The sequence below is a fragment of the Phycodurus eques genome, chromosome 4, assembly GCF_024500275.1.
Source record: "Phycodurus eques isolate BA_2022a chromosome 4, UOR_Pequ_1.1, whole genome shotgun sequence".
Taxonomy (NCBI): domain Eukaryota; kingdom Metazoa; phylum Chordata; class Actinopteri; order Syngnathiformes; family Syngnathidae; genus Phycodurus; species Phycodurus eques.
Window position 1 is genome coordinate 11633215 of NC_084528.1, and position 21397 is coordinate 11654611.

General features: G+C 41.5%; 1 protein-coding gene across 1 annotated transcript in view; it reads left to right on the forward strand.

The window, feature by feature from the left end:
• The window catches only part of LOC133401234 (CUB and sushi domain-containing protein 3-like), a 260580-nt gene that overhangs the window by 173729 nt on the left and 65454 nt on the right, over nt 1-21397 (forward strand). Inside the window, 8 exon segments of the mRNA XM_061673947.1 lie at nt 5790-5935; nt 6549-6629; nt 7030-7143; nt 11347-11535; nt 11983-12129; nt 13610-13798; nt 17886-18071; nt 20765-20959. Coding sequence (XP_061529931.1) covers nt 5790-5935; nt 6549-6629; nt 7030-7143; nt 11347-11535; nt 11983-12129; nt 13610-13798; nt 17886-18071; nt 20765-20959 — 1247 coding nt within the window.

Here is a 21397-nt window from a genome sequence, read left to right on the forward strand (position 1 = left end):
GAACATACAAACTCCACACAGGCGGGGCCGGGAATTGAACCCCGGTCCTCAGAACTGTGAGGCAGACACTCTAACCAGTCGTGCATCGTGCCGCCTGCCTTGAATCCATTGGAGAAACGTATGCTGCCATCCAAGCATCGTCTTTTTCATGGACACCCCTGCTTATTTCAGCAAGACGATGCCAAACCACATTCTGCTACGTAGTAAAAGAGTGCTAGACTGGCCTGCCTGCAGTCCAGACCTGTCTCCCATTGAAAACGTGAGGCGCATTATGAAGCGTAAAATATGACAACTGAGACCCCGGACTGTTGAACAGATGGAGCTGTACGTCAAGCAAGAATGGGAAAGAATTCCACCTACAAAGCTTCAACAGTTGGTGTCCTCAGTTCCCAAACGTTTATTGAATGTTGTTAAAAGAAAAGGTGATGTAACACAGTGGTAAACATGACCCTGTCCCAGCTTTTTTTGGAACGTGTTGCAGCCATAAAAGTCTAAGTTAATGATTATTTGCTAAAATAAAGGTAATCAATTTGAACGTTACATATCTTGTCTTTGTAGTGCATTTAATTAAATATAGGTTGAACATGATTTGCAAATCATTGTGTTCTGTTTTTATTTGTTTAACACAACATCCCAACTTCATTGGGGTTGTACTATTCCTCAGTGGAACCAACACAAACCTTACTGTAGAGTGCAAGAGGTTATCATTTGAGTAACATTTGAGTAACTACACGAAATGATAAGAAAAGGTGATGTAACACAGTGGTAAACATGACCCTGTCCCAGCTTTTTTGGAACATGTTTCAGCCATAAAATTCTAAGTTAATGATTTGCTTGCTAAAATCAATAGTTGATCAGATTGGACATTAAATATCTTTGTAGTGTATTCAATTAAATAAGTTGAACATGATTTGCAAATCATTGTATTCTGTTTTTATGTTTAACAACATCCTAACTTCATTGGAATAGGGGTTGTACATGCAATTAGAGATGAAACTGTATGAAAAGTTCATATCCTTTTTAATTGGCACCAAAATTAACATATTATCTATATATATATAGATAATAGATATATATATCTATATATAATCTATATATCTATATATAATATTATCAATATTGCCCCCTCCTTGAACCGTCACCTTATCGTGGTGGAGGGGTTTGTGTGTCCCAATGATCCGAGGAGCTAAGTTGTATGGGGCTTGCAGGGTCACCCATGACAAACAGGTCCTAGGTGAGGGACCACACAAAGCACGGGACGTCACTTCTCTGGCAGGGAAGGAGCCCGAACTGGTGTGCGAGGTGGAGAGGTTCCGACTAAATATAGTCTGGCTCACCTCCACACATAGCTTGGGCTCTGGTACCAGTCCTCTCAGGAGGGGATGGACTCTCTTCCACTCTGAGGTTGCCCACGCTGAGTAGGTGTGAGTATACTTATTACCCCCTGGCTCGGCGCCTGTACATTGGGGTTCACCCTGGTGGACGAGAGGGTAGCCTCCCTCCGCCTTCAGGTGGGGTGACGGGTCCTGACTGTTGTTTGTGCCTTTGCACCAAACAGAAGTTTGGTGCACCCTTTTTGGAGTCCTTGGAGGGGTGCTGGAGAGAGCTCCCGCTGGGGACTCCATCGTTCTGCTGAGGGACTTCAATGCTCACGTGGGTAATGACAGTGAGACCTGTAAGGGCATCATTGGAAGGAACGGCCCCACGATGAGAACCCAAGTAGTGTTCTGTTATTGGACTTCTTTGCTCATCACGGACTGTCCATAACGAACACCATGTTCAAGCATAAGATTGTCCATATGTGCACTTGGCACCAGGACACCCTAGGCCGCTTTTCGATGATCAACTTTGTGGTCGTGTCATCGGACTTGTGGCCTCATGTCTTGGACACTCGGGTGAAGAGAGGGGGGGAGCTGTCAACTGCTCACCACCTGGTGGTGAGTTGGCTCCGATGGTGGGGGAAGATGCCGGCCCGACCTGGCAGGCCCAAACGTATTGTGAGGGTCTGCTCGGGATGTGTGGCAGAATCCCCTCTCATAAGAAGTTTCAACTCCAACCTCCAGGAGAACTTCACCCACGTTCCGGGGGAGGCGGGGGACATTGAATCAAAGAGAACCATGTTCCACTCCTCCATTGCTGAGACGGCCGACCGGACCTGTGGTCGTAAAGTGATTGGTGCCTGTCGTGGCGGCAACCCCTGAACCCATTGGTGGACACCAGCGGTGAGGGATGCCGTCAACCTGAAGAAGGAGTCCTATCGGGCCTTTTTGGCCTGTGGGACTCCTGAGGCAGCTGATAGGTACTGGCTGGCCAAGTGGAATGCAGCTTCAGTGGTCGCTGAGGCAAACATTCGAGCGTGGGAGGAGTTCGGTGAGGAAGACTTCCTGACGGCTTCGAGGAAATTCTGGTCCACCTTCCGGCGTCTCAGGAGGGGGAAGCAGTGCACCATCAACTCTATGTATAGTGGGGATGGGGCGCTGCTGACCTCGACTCGAGACGTTGTGAGTAGGTGAGGAGAATACTACGAAGACCTCCTCAATTCCACCTACACACTTTCACATGAGGAAGTGGAAGGAATACATTAGGTTTACGGCTGTGCATTTATGATCTTAGACCAGCTGACTAGGAATAAGATCTTTTTACTACTCCAAGTTTTGGAAGTGTTCAATTTGTTCAAACTAAATGAAGAAATCTCGAGAGGAAACAAATACTTCCTTCATCTGACTTCACCAAAACTCTCCTGATTCGGTACACGAGCCATTTTACTCTTATTCCTACCTGAACACCTTTGGCACGTTTTCCACCTACATGACTCAAAATGTTGCCACTTACAGATTAGATGATAATATACTGGCAGTACCTAAACCAAGCTAAACATTTAAGCACTCTATATAAGTAACATTCCCTTTGCTATGGTTGCGTTATAACTGTACTTGTCAATCTCTTTGATTTGCGGTATGTTCATTTCACTTTGTCTCTCGAGTCCCACGACACTGCGTCATACTCTGCGCCTTCGGCGGAGAGAAAGGTCCGTGTTCCAATGATTACATGTCACGGGTGCTCGCCTTGCATTTTGGTATGAAATGTTCCCACACTTTTGTTATTTTCTCTTTTGTTTTTGCATTTTTCTTATCAATTCAGCTTCAACCCTTGCCGCGCCAACAACCGATCTTCGCTTCACTTCCGCCTTTTCAGTGACGACGTAATCGCGTCATCACGTCCGTACGTTCGTCAAGCACAGGAATTCTTTTTGGGACACAACTATCTGTGATTCACAGTTTTGCTTTTCAGCGTTTTTTATGACATGCAAAATTTGCAATTTGACTCATAAATAGCAATCTCAGACCGCTTAATTCGAGCCTTGTATTAATGTTAGCAGTAAATGTCCACAATCTGATGATGTGGTCCACCCATAAATGCCTATTTGTATTCTTGCCATACAGTATCTCCACAGAAAGGTGTCCTGGAGACAGTCTGGTAATTACAGTAGATGTCTGAACTATCGCAACTGTCACACTGAGAAGAAGCAGTGATGCTGCAGAAAGTACTCTGAACTCCTCTCAAATATCTTCCTTCGCTTTGACCCCAACCAGCACAGGCAGCCCATCTCAGCTGTTTGTATCTATAAAGCACTTTCACTGTCACGCTTAGCTGACATTTCAGAACTGTGCCACTTGCGATTTTCGCACTTCTTCTGACCGCCAGGCGGTGGACCGGTAGAAATTCCTGTAATTTGAGCTGCAGCTCCAACTGTCAAACGTAGATGCGGTCTAAGAAACGCTTCATACAAGACAGCCCGACAACATTCAGGGCTTTGATTCTCTGATAACTATTTAACTACTAAAACTATTTAAGTGACTTTTAACTTTCCTAATTTTTGAAAGAGTGATAGACCCTGACTCTTGCCTTTTTGTTAGTATCAAGCTATATGTCAAAGGGGGCCAAATTTGGCCACGATGTAGTAATTATATTTGGACTGGCAGTGAATGAGTTTTAAATTGAGTACAAAACAATTTAGAATGATTGAAATGGTCACTTTGCTTCAAGTTTGTTTGCATCTAAACTGTAATTGGCAACATTTTAAAAGAGAGAAAAACAAACAAATTAAACATCTGTAGCAAGTGTTTAGTAACCTGGCGGCACCACTGCCTTGTCACCATGGCATTCAACTTATAATTAGCATTTGTTGATAAGCTAATGTTGTCTCTTTGCACCAGACAGATTGTTGCTGTACAACAGTTCTCAGGAGATTGAATCAATCGCAACTGGACTGGACATTCCAGAAAAGTCCACTTGCGATTGAGTCAATACCCTGAGAATGAAATGACCTGGATGAATGAGAAGATTCACATTTACTAAGATCCCATATAATGGGTGCTAAATTGCGTGTTCACTCTTAACTGGTTGCGTGTGGTGTTGGCAACAGGTGTAAAATGGTGGAGACTGTATTTTGGAGAGCGTTTTGGACTTTAGGTAGCTCTCATGATTTTCACCATTGAAAATTTAGGAGAACACCAAAAGCACAAAATAAAGTTTGAAAGGAGGAAATTAAAAGATTTAGTGGAAGATGAGCTTACTGAAATCTATCATGCCGATACTTTGCGGTAGGCCGCCAACTGCAAAAAAAGCTTTTCTGTTTGATTTAAGTCACGCAGAGTGCATGTGAATTCTATGGATCTGCCCAGTCTGTGTAACATTGCATTTAAAACCTGGGACAGCACACACAAAAAACTGCTCTTAAAGAGGCCAGCACCATATGCCACAGAGCACTGAAATGACCCAGACACACAGAAATTATTACAAAGAAAGAGTATTGCAAGTACTCCTTCTAGTGACTGGCTCCAAGTCAGCCCTCAAATCATTGAGAAGCTCCAAAGTCGCATTGCTCAAAAGCAAAAGACCTTGATGTTCCAATTATTATTATTGTTACTTTTTGGGGGGAGGGATTTAAACAATGTTAACATAAGCAGGAAAGTTATCCCCACCACCTTTCATTTTAGCTGCACTACACTGCCACTGCCGTACATGCCACTTTGTACCTGACTTTCAGATGCAGACGGTATTTGAAGAGATAAAATCAGCCATCACAATTTGTGTCAGGTTTGATGAATCACAATGCGCATGTTAAATTAATCTACAGCAGGGGTGTCAAACTCTTTTTTTGTCTCGGGCTGCATTGTCGTTATGATTTCCCTCAGACGGCCGTTAGAACAGTGAAACCATATCAATGTTTAATCATCACCAAAACATATTGTTACCCTTACACAACAAATTGAGGGATAACTAGTTTTACAATCAGAAGACAAGGATAATAGTTTGTTCAAGTATTATTTAAGTTACTGTAGAAGAAGGGTTTGGTAACAGAAAAATGCAATATCTCAACATTATTGTTTATTATTATGACAATTTGGAATTTGGGTACAGATTTGAGCAAAAATCACGGAAGTTGACAACCATGACTTGCTTTCGTGGGCCACATAAAATGATGTGCTGCGCCGCATCTGGCCCCCGGGCCTTGAGTTTGACACCTATGATCTACAGTATTTGCAAATACTCTTCTGAGAATGTGGTAAATATACTGTACAGGAATACTGCCAGTTTGGCAGACGCAATTATGGGTGTGCCTGGTTAAAAGATCAGCTTCTACATGTTTTTGCTTGATCAAGCAAGTTTGCATATGTTTTTGCATGAGTAAACCTTTGATAAATTAAGCACTTGGTGTTCTTATGTCTTGTCTCTTTCAGTTTAAAATGTACATGTTACCCATCTTATTCTTGCTCACTTTGCAGGGATGGACCCGACCAGGCCTCACCTCAGATTGGGCAATTCAGTGGCAGTTCAGTGCAGGAAGACGTCTCCACCACCGCCAATCAGATCCTCATCAAGTTCCACAGTGACTTCAGTACCAGCGGCTTCTTTGTGCTGAATTATTATGGTAGCTCTCCCTTTCATACCACAAAGTGAAGACCTTGTTGGACACTCTGAAAATGTCCCTTACTAATTAGATATTCAGCTGTAATACAGAGTTCATAAAAATAAGTGGAGGAATTGCAATATTTCTATATCGTTAACAATCAAATTTTTCACATTTGAATAAGTAATTATTTAGCCTGGTGTTAATGGTGGAAGACTGGTTAGCACATCTGCCTCACAGTTCTGAGGACCCGGGTTCAAATCCGGCCTCGCCTGTGTGGTGCCTGCATGGGTTTTCTCCGGGTCCTCTGGTTTCCTCCCACTTTCTAAAAACATGCATGGTAGGTTACTTGAAACTCAAAAATTGCCTGTAGGTAAGAATGTGAGAGCGAATGGTTGTTTGTTTATATGTGCCCTACGATTGGCTGCTGACCCGTTCAGGGATAGGCTGCAGCACGCCCGCGACCCTAGTGCTGATATGCGGTATGTAAAATCGATGGATGGATGGAATAAAACACCCATTTTGAACTCGATTATGATAAAATGTCCCTCATTTTAATGATCATGAAAAGTGAATGGGAGCAATTTATGATCTAATCAAGATTCACTTACGATGAGTGTCCCCTCCCCTACAGCATACCAACTGAGAACATGTCAGCCACCCCCTCCTGTTGCCAACTCTACCGTTCTAACTGATGACGACCACTTTGAAATAGGTTTGTCTCATTATGGTCTGCGCATGTTTTCTTCTTTTCTCAATTCCTGAAATTCTGTGTCTTGCTTTTTTTTCATCAGTTTTTTTCCCTTTTTTTTTTACTTCTGTTTTTTAATCCTGTCATTTATATTCATTGGCGGGCCATGTCGGTGTGGTGAAGTGGAAATAAAACTGCTCGTCGCTTTGTATGACGTGCCTGAAGTCTAGATTTCAATCTTCATCATAAAATGTATTTTTGATGACTGTCCTGGTGAGAAGGAGGCATGTGCTTGAATGTGTATGTGAGAGTTGGATGTTTCTTTTATTTATTTTTTTCCCCCATACGCAGCTTTGACCTGTGTGTGCGTGTGTGTGTGTGTGTGTGTGTGTTTCTGCCTTTGTGGGTGTAAATGACCTCACAGGGGACATTATTCGGTACTCATGCCTGCCAGGCTTCACCTTGGTAGGCAGTGAGATTCTGACCTGTCGACTTGGAGAGCGGCTACAGATGGATGGACCACCACCAGTCTGTCAAGGTCGGTTCTTTTTTGTGTCTGAGATCATGAGTCTGTATTGTATGTTATTAACAATGTGTCACCTCGAATATAGTCATGAGGTGTATGCGCACAACTCACAAATATTAATTCAAATGTGTCTGATACAGTTCACAGTTTTGTTATGAGTGCGTGTGTAGGTGTTCACACACTTGACACCTGCCTGCCAAGGTTGAGTGCAGTCTGCAGCACCTTTGCTGATGCATCATTTATCAGACAACCACCAGGGTCTCTTTTAGCAAGATGTGGCATCAGCAGCTTTATTAATTCATTGACACTTGTGAAGTAGAGATAGCTGACCCAAGATTGAAAACTTGCATGCCCAAAGAACCAAAATTTAAGATCGGCAGGTTTTGTCAAATACTGTATATGGGAATACGTAGTAGACATTGTTCAGCAGTCTACAAATCACTTTTGTAAACAATTATTGGTTTGAATAGCACGTTTTTGTTATTTCCAGACTGCAATCATAACAGTCAACTCAGAGCGCGAATGGTTGTTTGTTTGTGTGCCCTGGGATTGTCTGGCGACCAGTTCAGGGTGTACCCCACCTCTTGCCCAGAGTCAGCTGGGATAGGCTCCAGCACACCCGCGACCCTTGTGAGGATAAGGAAATGGATGGATGGGATAATACTACTACTAATAATAATCATCATCATCATCATAATAATAACAATAAAAACCTGGAGTTACATAGCGCTTTTCAAGGAACCCAAGGCCGCACAAAGTACACAAAGTAGACAAACAAGAACACAAAACAAAGTACACTCAACCTTCAAGTATAAACACTGTTAGATATATTTTAGTAGTTATCATTTATTTGCTTAGCTTGCATTAGTATTTTGCATTAGTAGCTTGCATTAGTATGATGGACAATATTTAGATAGAAAGATGTTTCGTCTTCAAGAAGATGACTCAGCAACATTTGATGGAAGGGCGCCTTGACCAAGGACGTGATCGGATGTGGTCGGGGACGGGACAGGTGTCGTCTGGTCCTATGTTTTGTGTTGTGTCTTAATGCTTAGAACATTATGTCTTGTAGAACCCTCCTATTTTCAAATAAATGTAGGAGCGACGGGGGAGATTGTTTAGAGCGTGTTGAGAGGCTGTAACCTGAACAATCTCCCATGCGCCCTCCTCATGAGTAAAATGACATAAGTAGAGCGTCGGTACGTCTTCATTCCTTTTGTGTTTATTCATTATAATGTTTGGTAAGATAAATCCAACAAACACCATAAAAGTTTTTTTTGTTTTTTTTCCAATCGAAAGTGTACACAATTGTTGGAATTCGAACCACCATGAAACGGTAAATCTGTTCCAGAGTAAAACCAAAAGCCTGATTGGAAAAATACAACCGATGACATTAGATTCTACAATTAACCTAACATATTTTTTGGGAGGAAGCCGGAGTACCCAGAGAAAACTTACAGAAGGCTCTGAGCCAAAATGGTAACTCAGAATCTCTCAACCGTGTGGGGGATGTGCTAACCACTCTATCACAATGCTATTTATTTAACTCTATGAGCAGCCAATCGAGGTGATTTTACTCTTTTTTGCCATGATTGTCTTGTCGAAATTGGCCATCGGTTTTAAGAAATCAGTGTGGCTGCAATCCACAGCTCTACCTTCTTAAGGAGGGTTATATCTCTCAGGGAAAAAAAAAATGGTCAAAATGCCAGACTGGGTGTCCATGTGCTCTTTTTCAGTCTGCGGGTGGACAGTACAAAAGTCATCCTCTTGTCAAACTATGTAAGGCATACAGTAGTTTGTTCAAGGCTATGAGAAGTGAACAGCTCAGCAGACAATATAGGTTATGATGAAAAAAATGCATTGTTGATGTTGAGAAAAAGTTGCGAAATACTACAATACACTATATGGGAGAGAAATGCAGGAAGGTATACACATTTTATATTGCAATCTAGACCTACTTCCTACCTGCTTTGAGCTTTATAGTAGAATAGTAAAGCCTATTTTAGAGTTGTTTGTTGCTTGACATTTTCATGGATCGCCTCATTAATGTCATCAAGAATTCATTACTCTTTCTTTTATTGGATATGTTCTGTCCCTGTGCCACCTCTTACACAAAACTAATTGCTCTCATTGGGACATGTAAAGTTGAACGTAATATGATATGACCTGCTATTCACATCCACAAGGATGCTGTAACCAGGTTGTAAAGGGGCCATTTCCTGTCAGCAGCTTGCTGATCAGGCAGGAACAGATAACACACCAGTGTTCTGCCTTTGTTTTCTGTTAAGACTTCTATTAATTGCCCTTTTCTGCATAGAGTTTAGCACAAAACTGTCCATCTATGGCTATCCTTCACGCTCAAACACACCTTGTTTTGAGGAGATTTCCCAGGCGCTGTTGCAATAGCTGTGTGCAAGAATAGGCTGGACCCGAGCCATAAGTTGTTGACTTATTGCTCCCTATCTTCACATTCCTATTGATTTGAATGTGCCAGTCAGAAAATCTGATAAAGAACTATTTCAATTGCTCAAACTTCATCTTCACTTTGCTAAGTAAACTTTTTTACAGAGTGTCTTTCACACACCGACATTGTGTTGCAATCCTTATCAATATACAGTATTCCCTTTCTCTAATATTTTTTAATATCTATACTGCCTGTGCTGAGTGAAAGAAAAAATAAAAATAAATGTAGGCACCCGGAGAGGCTGCAACGCAGCATACAAACGAGAATGTCTGCTTTATGTTCTCCACGTCCCATTTCTTGAATCTTTAAATATTAGTTTAGACTGCAGTTATTGTGCCCATCTGACACTGGGTGAGAGGCGGGATGCACCCATTACTGGTCGCCAGTCACTCGCAGGGCACCTGATTGCTGGATTTACACTGCAGGGTTCAAATGACACATTTACAAATTGTTACTCCCAAGTGGCACAATTAGGATAAACGCTGTGGCAGTGTAAAAAGAAGGGGGAGGAATGCACACTGTAGAATTGGATATCCGCAGTTCTGAATCACACCTCTTCCAAATGTGGATACAAATTCAGCATTCACCGAATATCTTCCAATACGAGTGCAGTGCAAAAAGACCGATCAGATCTACACCATCAAACTGACATATACCAACTCAAACCCAGAACCTCCGACTGTGAGAGCGAAACACATACAGCACCATGCTGTTCATAAAAAAAGGTTGAGCAACTAATTTCTCAAGTTGTTTATGGCTGTCTTAATTAAATATTTGTTGTTTATGACAATAATAAGTCAACCATGTTTCATTTGACATATTTTAATTATTCAAAACAAATGTTTTGTTCTTGTTCCCTCTGTAGCTTGTTTAGGCTTAACTGTGCAGAATTAATGCAGAGTTTGGGAAACTTGTTTGGCATTCATTCAGTCAAGTACATATGAGCATTGAGTCGATGCACCATTTTTTACATCACAATTACATTACAGCCAGTTAAGGACAAGTAAACAAGTTATGTAAATGTGATGAGAAAACTTTAAACCTCCAGTCAACGAGCACATGAAGAGGTTTTGAAAGATTATTGTATAATCTTTCAAAACCAACAAACAGTTTTGATCAACATATGCATGCATAAGAGGCAGATGAGATTTTCAGTTTTAAAATTAGTTAGATTTTTAAAAAGGGGACACAAATTAGAGATACATGTTTGTAGGAAAGTGAAGATAAAAAAGAACTGAGAACTAGAAATAATGACAATCTAGTTTCTATTTGCTTGATGGAGACAAACGTTTACTGTAGTCTTCTGGGTATCAAGTGAAGGAACATGACTTATATAAAAGGTTAATGCAAACAACCATTCCAGACAAAAAGGTCAGTGAGAACAATTGTGATAGGTGTGTGTATGTATATATATATATATATATATATATACTTGATTTATTTTTTTGTCTTTCTCCCATAACAATTAAAAAAATGAAAAAATAAAGGCTTGCAATATTTTACTTTGTGTGTGGTGAACTAATGTAACATGTTTCCCTTTTTGAGAGAAATTATTAAAATAAATGGACTTTCTCTCGATATTCTATTTTTTTTGCACATTCCTGTATTTCCTTTTTCTTAATGCCACTACAAATAGTATTTCTTACCTTTTGTTTTCTCGTCTCTTTCACCCAACCTTGCCTTTACTTCCTCATGTGTGCTTCTCTCAATCAGTGCTGCTCTAACACTGCCTTGTTGTTCATCTGTTTCAGTCCAATGTCCTGCTCACGAGGTTCGTTTTGACTCAACGGGGGTAGTCCTGAGCCCAGGCTACCCTGAAAACTACCCAAACCTCCAGATGTGCTCCTGGCTGATAAATGTTGAGAAGGGTTACAACATTTCACTGCACTTTGAACTCTTCCAGACAGAAAAGGAGTTTGATATTTTGGAAATATTTGATGGTGGGTTTGCAGAGCTCATTGTACAGTGTAGCCTGTTAAGACTGAACACTGTCCGTTCCGTGGCCTGTATTTCAGTTTCAGCGCTTTGAACAGTTCAATTCATGTTTCTCAAGTGTTGCCATCAAAAAAAACTTTATTACCAGAACATACCACTTTTACGACTGTCAGGAAAAAAATAATGCAGGATAATTTTGCAGCAGATACTGCAATTGCAATGGCCGTGCTTTTGAATGTGTCTTATGTGATGTTGTTCTGCCTCTGGATTTTGCCTGCGAATCAGGTGTTTCCTCCCCCATAAAATGGTCAAATTACCATTTGTACAGCTGTTTCCTTGTACCTGTTTTTACAAAAACAAATCTGAAGTGGTTATGTGACATTAAATTTACCAAAGATACAGTATAATTCAGAACTTCATTTTCTTGTGCCTATTCCTGTCTTTGTCCCCAGGTCCAAACATCTACAGCCAGAGCCTGGCCTCACTTAGTGGTGACATTGAGACCCCATTCAGTCTGACCACCACTGGCCATCAGCTCCTGCTGCGCTGGTCATCTGACCATGGCACCAACCGACGAGGGTTCCACATCAGATATGTGGGTGAGTATCAAAGTATGTATCCAGTTTATGATTATTTTCTCTTTTACATAGTAGCGTGGTATGTTATGTCGCCAAACTGCAATCAAACAATGACAGTGGTTTACAATGAGAAGCCGGCGGCGTTTCTGGGTGTTATTGATAAATGGCTTTTGCTTTGCATAGTAGAGTTTTAAGGTGCACTTACGGATGTAGCGCCAAACTTACTGACACAGGTTTTCTGAAGTGTTCCTGAGCACGTGGTGATATCCTTTACACATTGATGTTGGTTTTTGATGCAGTGCCGCCTGAGGGATCGAAGGTCACAGTCATTCAATGTTGGTTTTCGGCCTTGCCGCTCACATGCAGTGAATTCTCCAGATTCTCTGAACCTTTTGATGGTATTATGGCCCGTGGATGATGAAATCCCTAAATTCCTTGCAATTGTACGTTGAGGAACATTGTCCTTAAACTGTTCGACTATTTTCTCACGCACTTGTTCACAAAGAGGTGAACCTCGCCCCATCTTTGCTTGTGAATGACTGAGCAATTCAGGAAAGCTCCTTTTATGCCCAATCATGGCACCCACCTGTTCCCAATTAGCCAGTTCACCTGTGGGATGTTCCAAACTGGTGTTTGATGAGCATTCCTCAACTTTCTCAGTCTTTTTTGCCACCCGTCCCAGCTTTTGTGGAACGTGTTGCAGCCATAAAATTGAAAGTTTATGATTATTTGCTCAAAAACATTAAAGTTTATCAGTTTTAACATTAAATATCTTGTCTTTGTAGTGAAATCAATTAAATATAGGTTGAACATGATCTGCAAATCATTGTATTCTGTTTTTATTTGTTTAACAAAACATCCCAACTTCATTGGAATTGGGGTTGTATTTATCAACTTTCTGCACATGTCATAAATATGCTTGATTGTATTTGTCACACACAGTATTTTCTCTTGTTCTATGGGGATATAACTGGGTATTTTATTTGTTACCATTCAAATATTATTCGGGAGAAACTAATATGCAATAGCTACCATTTTTACATTCTAAATCAATGAGAAAAAGAAGACCATTACAGTTGGCTTGCATGTTGTTTTGCGCTCCAGTTCAAAAGACTATAAATTCTTAATTGTCTGTTTAATAACGCAGGTGGTGCTAAGCAATTGGGAATCCTCTTCCATTTGAGATGCATCAGTAATAATGGAAAAAGGCACAAAAGATATTCATTTTTCATGCTATGTCTCCATTATATTTAATAGTTACAATGAAAGCAAGTCAGTGATATATATATATATATATATATATATATATATATATATTTTTTTTTTTTTTTTTTTTTTTTTTGCAAAGAACACTTACCTTTGACTTTATTGGTACATACACAAACTCATTTGAACACCTGTGTGAACTCTGTGAACTCCCAATTCATTCTCACCCCCTCTCCTCTTCTCCTTTGCCTTGTCATTCCCCAACCCCATCTCGTTTGACTTTTCCATCCACTAGCGACCTACTGCAGTACCCCTGACTCTCCACAACACGGTTTTGTGGTCAGTCAAACTGGGGGTCATGTTAACAGCACGGTGCGCTGGGCCTGCGACAGGGGGTACAAGCTGATTGGAAAGGGCACAGCTGTATGCAAGAAGACCAACTACGGCTATTACACTTGGGACGCAACAGTTCCGGCCTGTCAAGGTGAGCTCTTTTAAAAAATATATATATTTGTTTCAACTTCATACGTATTCCTTGCTCCTACACATCATGCTTGAGAGGGACTGCACAACCTCAAGGTTGAATCTGTTCATTTGATTGTCAACCAGTGTTGTGCTGGAAAGAAAAAAAGCATCAATCCACCCCATTTTCTGTTGATCTCTACCTCTTCATATTACTTTGGCTAAATGTCCATTAGCATGCAGTCCACTACTGTTTTGTGTCCACTCAACTAATTGGGTCGTGTGAATGTGAATGTTTGCATTTCAATGTGCCTGATTTAATGCTTGCGTACAGACCCACACTCACATTGCAGCTAACAGCAGCAGATGGGGGACACCATCCATTGAATTGGATACTTGTGCATATATAACATGTAAATATGCCTTGTGGGGAAGAAAAAAATCTTCTCAGCAACTGAGATTGTGACTGAATGCAAATACAGTAAAATATTTCATGAATAATTGGATGAAAATGAATTTAATCCTTAGATAGTAAACATAAGTAGAGCGTCGGTATGTATCCGCTATAATGTGAATTCACCTTATTATGTGGAATAGCTATTGGCTAAGACTGGGGTCAGTTAAGCACGGGTCAGTTCAGCACTGTGACTGCATTGCTGCAGCTGACCGCCTCTATTGAGAATGTATGTGCAGGACTTTAATGTGAGTGAAAAGCACTTCGCACCTGGGATGTATTCCAACAGCATAATAATTGTACACAGCTTGTCCAAAACACATGAACTCAAACAGCTGCAAATGATGCTGATATATTTATGCCAATATTGTCCATCTGCGTTCTTCTACATGGGAGAGATGAAATTATAGCGTCTTCCCTTTTATTCTTTACAATCCATTCTACATGTATGCTACAGTATGTGTCCATGAGGGTATGAGTAACGTATATAAATCAGAATTTGTTTGTTTTTTATCATTTAGGAGACACACTTTCCAAAAACACTCCATGTCCTTTGATCTTGTAACGGAATTTCATTTGGAACAAATGCAAACCCTCATCCCCAAATTGGCATGAAGAACAGTTTTCAGGCTTGTAATCAGTATGTGTTGAATTGTGAGCAAGCGGGAGTCAAATGGATGTTGATTGATTCTCCCTGGGGTCATGAAGGGCAATGTAATGGCTGCAGGCCATATTGGCAGATGGACCTTTTGATTTCTCTGTTTGCAGCCACCATTGCTGCTCCATTTCATTATCTGCTTGTTTGCATAATTCTTCCCATACAGTGTGGCTCATCTGCTATGTTGGTTTCCTTGCACTCTTTCTTCTCGTCCCATCTTTCTGACCTGGTTCAAAAGATAAACACTTTGAAACCCTAGATTTAAATCCGGTTTAAGTACTGTCGTCACTGTCGCCTAGATTTAGGCTAGGTAGGGGTATAGACTCACGACTGTGTGGAAGGTCTTGTGTGTGAGTCATTCGTTCTCAAAACGCTGGATAGATGCTGACTGAAATATGTTGTTTACCATACATAAAACAAAACACATTATAAAAATAAAGGGGCTCATCTTTTTAAAAACACGATATCACAAAGCTAGGAAACTTCACGACTGCTTAAGTACTGTATTGCATAACCTTTATGTACAATCCCAGTAGTAACGCACTATAAAAAAATGTCCTTTAATGTTCATTGTCGATATTCAGCAAATATCATGCCATCATGCCCTTGTACTGTGCTGGAAGCATTTTACTTTTTAAAACATCAAGTAACTTAAAATATATGGCATATTTTCACACACTCTGAAGGGTCTCCCTTTCGATTGTTTACGCATATGTAGTTCCAGAGTTGCAACCTGTGCCTTGATCGCATCGCCTCCTTCAGGGAGTTGCCTACACGTTTAAGATTTTTTTCATCCTCAGATTCCTTTCTCTGTCTGAATGGACAGACAGTTACAGTATGTGATGCTGCAAACAATAGTGGTGTGTTGACATAGAACTGGGAGGGACTTATTTCTGTGTTGCCGAATCTGAGCAAAAGGGTAAAAATAACTCAAAACTGGACTGCTCGAAGGGACCTAAGGAGTGTTACTAGCTCCGTGGTTTGGGGCATGCAAATATATCCCTCAACACTGCTAAATCTTCTATACAATTTACATAAAAGTTGAATTGGACTTGGTATTTGAGCCACTGGTTTTACTTGTACTGGTTCTATTTGATTATGTCAAAATACTATATATTTAATTTATCAGAAATTTGCAAAAGTTTCACTTACTTTTTCATAACACTCATCCATCCATCCATTTATTTTCTACCGCTTATCTGAGGTCGGGTCGCAGGGGCAGTAGCTTTCCAGCTCTTCCGAGGGGATCCGGAGGCGTTCCCAGGCCAGCCGAGAGACGTAGTCTCTCCAGCATGTCCTGGGTCGTCCCAGGGGTCTCCTCCTGGTGGGACGTGCCAGGAACACCTCACCAGGGTGGCGTCCGGGAGGCATCCGAATCAGATGTCCCAGCCACCTCATCTGGCTCCTCTCAATGTGGAGGAGCAGCGGCTCTACTCTGAGATCCTCCCGGATGACGAGCTTCTCACCCTATCTCTAAGGGAGAGATAGGGTGAGACACCCTGTGGAGGAAACTAATTTCGGCCGCTTATATTGGGGATCTCGTTCTTTCGGTCACAACCCACATGACCATAGGTGATGGTAGGAACGTAGATCGACGGGTAAATTGAGAACTTCGCCTTTCGGCTTAACTCTTTCTTCACCACAAGGGACCGATACAAAGTCCGCATCACAGCAGACACTGCACCGATCCGCCTGCCGATCTTCCGTTCCATTCTTCCCTCACTCCTGAACAAGACCCCAAGATACTTGAACTCCTCCACTTGGGGCAGGATCTCATCCCCGCCCGGAGAAAGGCACGCCACCCTTTTCCGACTGAGGACCATGGTCTCAGATTTGTAGGTGCTGATTCTCATCCCAGCCGCTTCACACTCGGCTGTGAACCGCTCCAGTGAGAGTTGGAGATCACGGCTTGATGAAGCGAACAAAACCACATAATCTGCAAAAAGCAGAGATCCAGTACTGAGGCCACCAAACCGGACCCCCTCTACGCCTCGGCTGCGCCTAGAAATTCTGTCCATAAACGTTATGAACAGAATCGGTGACAAAGGGCAGCCTTGGCGGAGTCCAGCCCTGACCGGAAACAAGTCTGACTTACTGCCGGCAATGCGGACCAAGCTCTGACACTGGTCGTACAGCCCAAACCATGGGGTTCGGTACCCCATAATCCTGAAGCACCCTCAACAGGACTCCCCGAGGGACATGGTCGAACGCCTTCTCCAAGTCCCACTTCCCGACCTCAGGAGTCCAACTTCCCGACCTCACACACCAGCTTGGGCTCCTTCCATACCAGAGAGGTGACATTCCACATATCTAGAGCAAGCTTCTGTAGCCGGGGATCGGATCGCCAAGGTCCCTGCCTTCGGCCACCGCCCAGCTCACACTGCACCCGACCCCTATGGCCCCTCCCACAGGTGGTGAGCCCATGGGAAGGGGGACCCACGTTACCCTTTCGGACTGTGCCCGGCCGGGACCCATGGGTGCAGGCCCGGTCAGGCGCTCGCCTTTGAGCCCCACCTCCTGGCCTGGCTCCAGAGGGGGGGCAAGGGAAAACTTCTTCCTGAATTGTTTTTCATCATAGGGGTTTTTGGAGCTGTGCTTTGTCTGGTCCCTCAACTAGGACCCGTTTGCCATGGGTGACCCTGCCAGGGGCATAAAGCCTCAGACAACTTAGCTCCTAGGATCATTGGGACACAGAAACCCCTCCACCACTATAAGGTGACAGCTCAAGGAGGGGTATTCATAACCCTATGAAAGATAAATCCACTATGAAATAATGATGAAAAACACTTTTAATTATAATTTATCATAATAATATGGAATGTTTATGACCCACAAAGGTGTTCAGGCTTCAGGAATTGGGTTTCATTTCATCTAACAAATGAAAGCAAGACTTGATAGACTTGTTCCAGACAGAGAATCTTCTCACCGCATAATCCATCTTGTCTGTGTGTTTGCGCAATAAATGTCTGTCAACAAATGTCTTCTTGCTTCCTGCAGCTGTGTCATGTGGCGTGCCCAATGCGCCAGTGAATGGAGGTGTTCTCGCTTCTGATTATTCCGTCGGCACACGGGTGACCTACTTTTGCAACAGTGGTTACCGGCTGTCCTCCAAAGAGCTAACGACTACAGTCTGCCAGCCAGACGGTACCTGGAGCAACCACAACAAGATACCCGGATGCATCCGTGAGTATAAACACAGCGGGTGGAGGAGGCAGGGAGATACCAAGAAAAGGTGACAGCGATTTCAAGAAATTGACTAGTGGGGAGAGGGTTAAAGATTGAAATCTCTCTGGGATACACGTGCAGCATAACCTTGTTTAGTTGTGAATTGTCAAAATACATAATGGTCTCTGTCTGTAAAGAACCAATCTTCGTTCGAGCATTTTTCCCCGTGGGGTGTCTTTGATATTAAGGGGAAAAAAAGTTCTCCTCAGCCACCATGAGGAGTCCCTGAGATTTTATCAATCCATCCATCCATCTTCAGTATTGCTTGTACTCATCAGGGTCACAGCTGAGCTGGAGCTTGAGCCTGATTGGGCGAGTGGTGGGGTACTTCTTGACTGGTCACCAATCAACCGCAGGCCAAATATTTAGACAAATGACAATTCAAACTCACATTCCCACCTATGGATAATTTAGAGACTTTAGGGACCCTCCGTCTAATTGGCCATGTGCGCGTCTGTGTACACGTGTGTGCGTGCGCGCGTTTGAAATGCAAAGCTAAGTTTTATGATGGCGAGCCGGGAGCTGCACAGTTACAGAAAATTGACCGCCATTAATGGAATTCATTCCAAAAGCCTAACGCCACTGCTATGATGTGGGAACGTTTTGGATTCAAGCCAGATGAATGCGACCATCCCCCGGTAACTCCAATGAGCTGGTATGCCGTATTTGTACGAAGTCGCAACAAAGTCAACACCTTAAGTTAAAACCTAAAAATTACAAAATCCATTTTAAACACAACCCTCCCAGCCAATTTCTTCAGCTGGGAAAAAAAATCACAGTGGGACATTTCCCGTTTCCTGTCAGCTTGCAAATATGGAACCCTTTGCCCAACAATGCAAATACAAACATGACAGTCTATACGGTGCATATATGCTCACATTATATACAATATAGCGTACCCACTATTGTAACTGAAGTGGCCACTGAACATGTTGACAAAGCAGCGTTTAAGGAAATCCTGCAGACTTTTGAAAAGTAGAACAAATCTTGAATCAAAACAGGTTGCTTTGATCTACTTGTTATTAATGTTGTTACTTGGCACTTTAACCAACTAGAAACTTGATTGGCAGTATATTGCCTGTTAAAGCATTGACTGTTTATAACTCTGTGCCAAATGTATGTTTTTTGTGCCAAATGTTTGTTTTTTATCCAGGATATTTTATTTATTGTGCTACATTACAATGTCAATTTTCATTATTCTTAGAATTAGAATTAAAAGTATATTGTTCTTACAAAAGGATCTACTTGCATTATTATGCTGTAATATCATTATATCAGTGGAATTAAAAAAAACATTGATACCATCGTTTGTCGGAAAATATATCGTCTTAAAAAATTCACTATCGTGACAGGCCTAAAACACAATATATTGAGAGAGCAATGGATAACACAAACATATTGTATAAACTATAAAGTAACAACTGTAATAAAAATCTGCAACATAGCGGGACCGTGAAGCAAGAACCGTGATATAGCGGGGGATTACTAAATTGCAGGGACTCATTGTTTCTGTGAAATGTGCATCCCGGGACTCAAATAGAATCAAGTGTAAAATGATCTTTATACCTGGGCAAAAAAAAAAAAAAAAAAAAAAAAAACACACCAACATTCAGACTCCAGTACTGCCTGGAGGAAATTAATATTGTCTCTGCATTGAATTGGTGAAGTATTGCACTGTTGTATTTTTTTAGTGCAGTTCACAAAGATCGTAGATCATCAAGCAGTGACTCTACTGTTAAACAGATAAAATGCAACAGCGTCAGATGTTGAACGATACCTGCTGATGATTAGTATTATTTATTCACCAAACTGTACAGTTCAGTTGTTAAAGTTTCTAAACTTTGCTTGCGTGTCCACCGTGGGTTATGTGAGGATAATGTAACATCTTATCAGCAGACACATTGTTACTGGCTAGTTAATTTAAAAACCATGAGGAATTCTTCAAGTATTTTGCTGCATTATCATCCATCATAATTCATTGTATTCTTTAAAATTATATGTTTGTATTATTCAAAATTTCATAGATTCTTGCATGGAAGTGATGATTGTCTATCATTCAGCAAATAGCTGTGTTTCTAGCTACACTTAACCAGTCACACACCATGTATTTATCATTCCCTTGTCTGAGCCATAGTGTTCTGGTACACTGCTATAACTGATGACAATGGAAACAGTAGATAACAATAAAACTGGATACCATTGAACCAAATTACATTGCTTGGTGGAAATGGATCTGTGGTGGCTAGTGCCAATTAAGTACTCAGCGTGGCTCCAAGTTTGAAAGTCAGTGCAAGGTATGATTGACAACATTGTTTACCACTGGGACTGGTGTTTATGCTGTATGTGTGCATTACAGAGCAGGAAAAAAAGGCACAGCTGACTTTGTTTTGATTCATTTGGTTTTAGAGCGTACCAACTCATAAACAGCTTTGTTTGTTGAAGCACATTTGAATAAATGCAGAAAAGTTTTCATTTACATTCTAAAAAATGAATGAGTTCCATTTACACTACACTGTGAAGTTTCTAAAATATGTTTATGAGTTTTCCACTGTTTATGAGCAATGGCAGAGGAAATGGTAGCAGATGTCAGTCCATTTACCTGTAACTCATTCAAAAATGTCTTCTCTCTCTTTTACATTGCTGTGGCTCAGTTATGATGTGCCCCAGTCTTAGCTCCTTCTCACTGGACCATGGGAAATGGAGTATAGTTAATGGGTCGTCCTATGAATACGGCACCAAAATAATTTTCACCTGCAACCCGGGATACTTTCGTGTTGGTCCCGCTCACATCCAGTGCCTGGCAAATGGGGTTTGGAGTTGGAGAAATGAAAGGCCCCGATGCAGAAGTGAGTTATTATTTTTGTTTTCCAAAAGAAGCAAATACAGTATAATAAGAGGACATAACCAAAAAAAGTACAACATTCATGAGAAGCTGCATGCAAGTGCACGGCCCCCACACTGCATACTGAGTTTTGTAGAATAGAATGGGTGGGTTTGTAAATTAATATCCACCCGACTTTAAGTTTCTTGCTTGGCTTCAGTTTCATTGATTTGTTTTATTATGAGCCTGAGTGAATCAATATGTTATTGTACTTAATCAACAGCTCAGCGACTCACTTTTGTAGTTTTCACATTTGTGCCAAAAGCCTGGCTTAGATATTTTTGTAAAGGAGATCAGAAAGAGAGGTTTTTTGTTTGTTTTTTTATAATGCCTGCCATGACATGTTGTATGCAATGAAAGAGTTCAATATATTTTGGAATGGGGAAAAAATATTGGTACATGG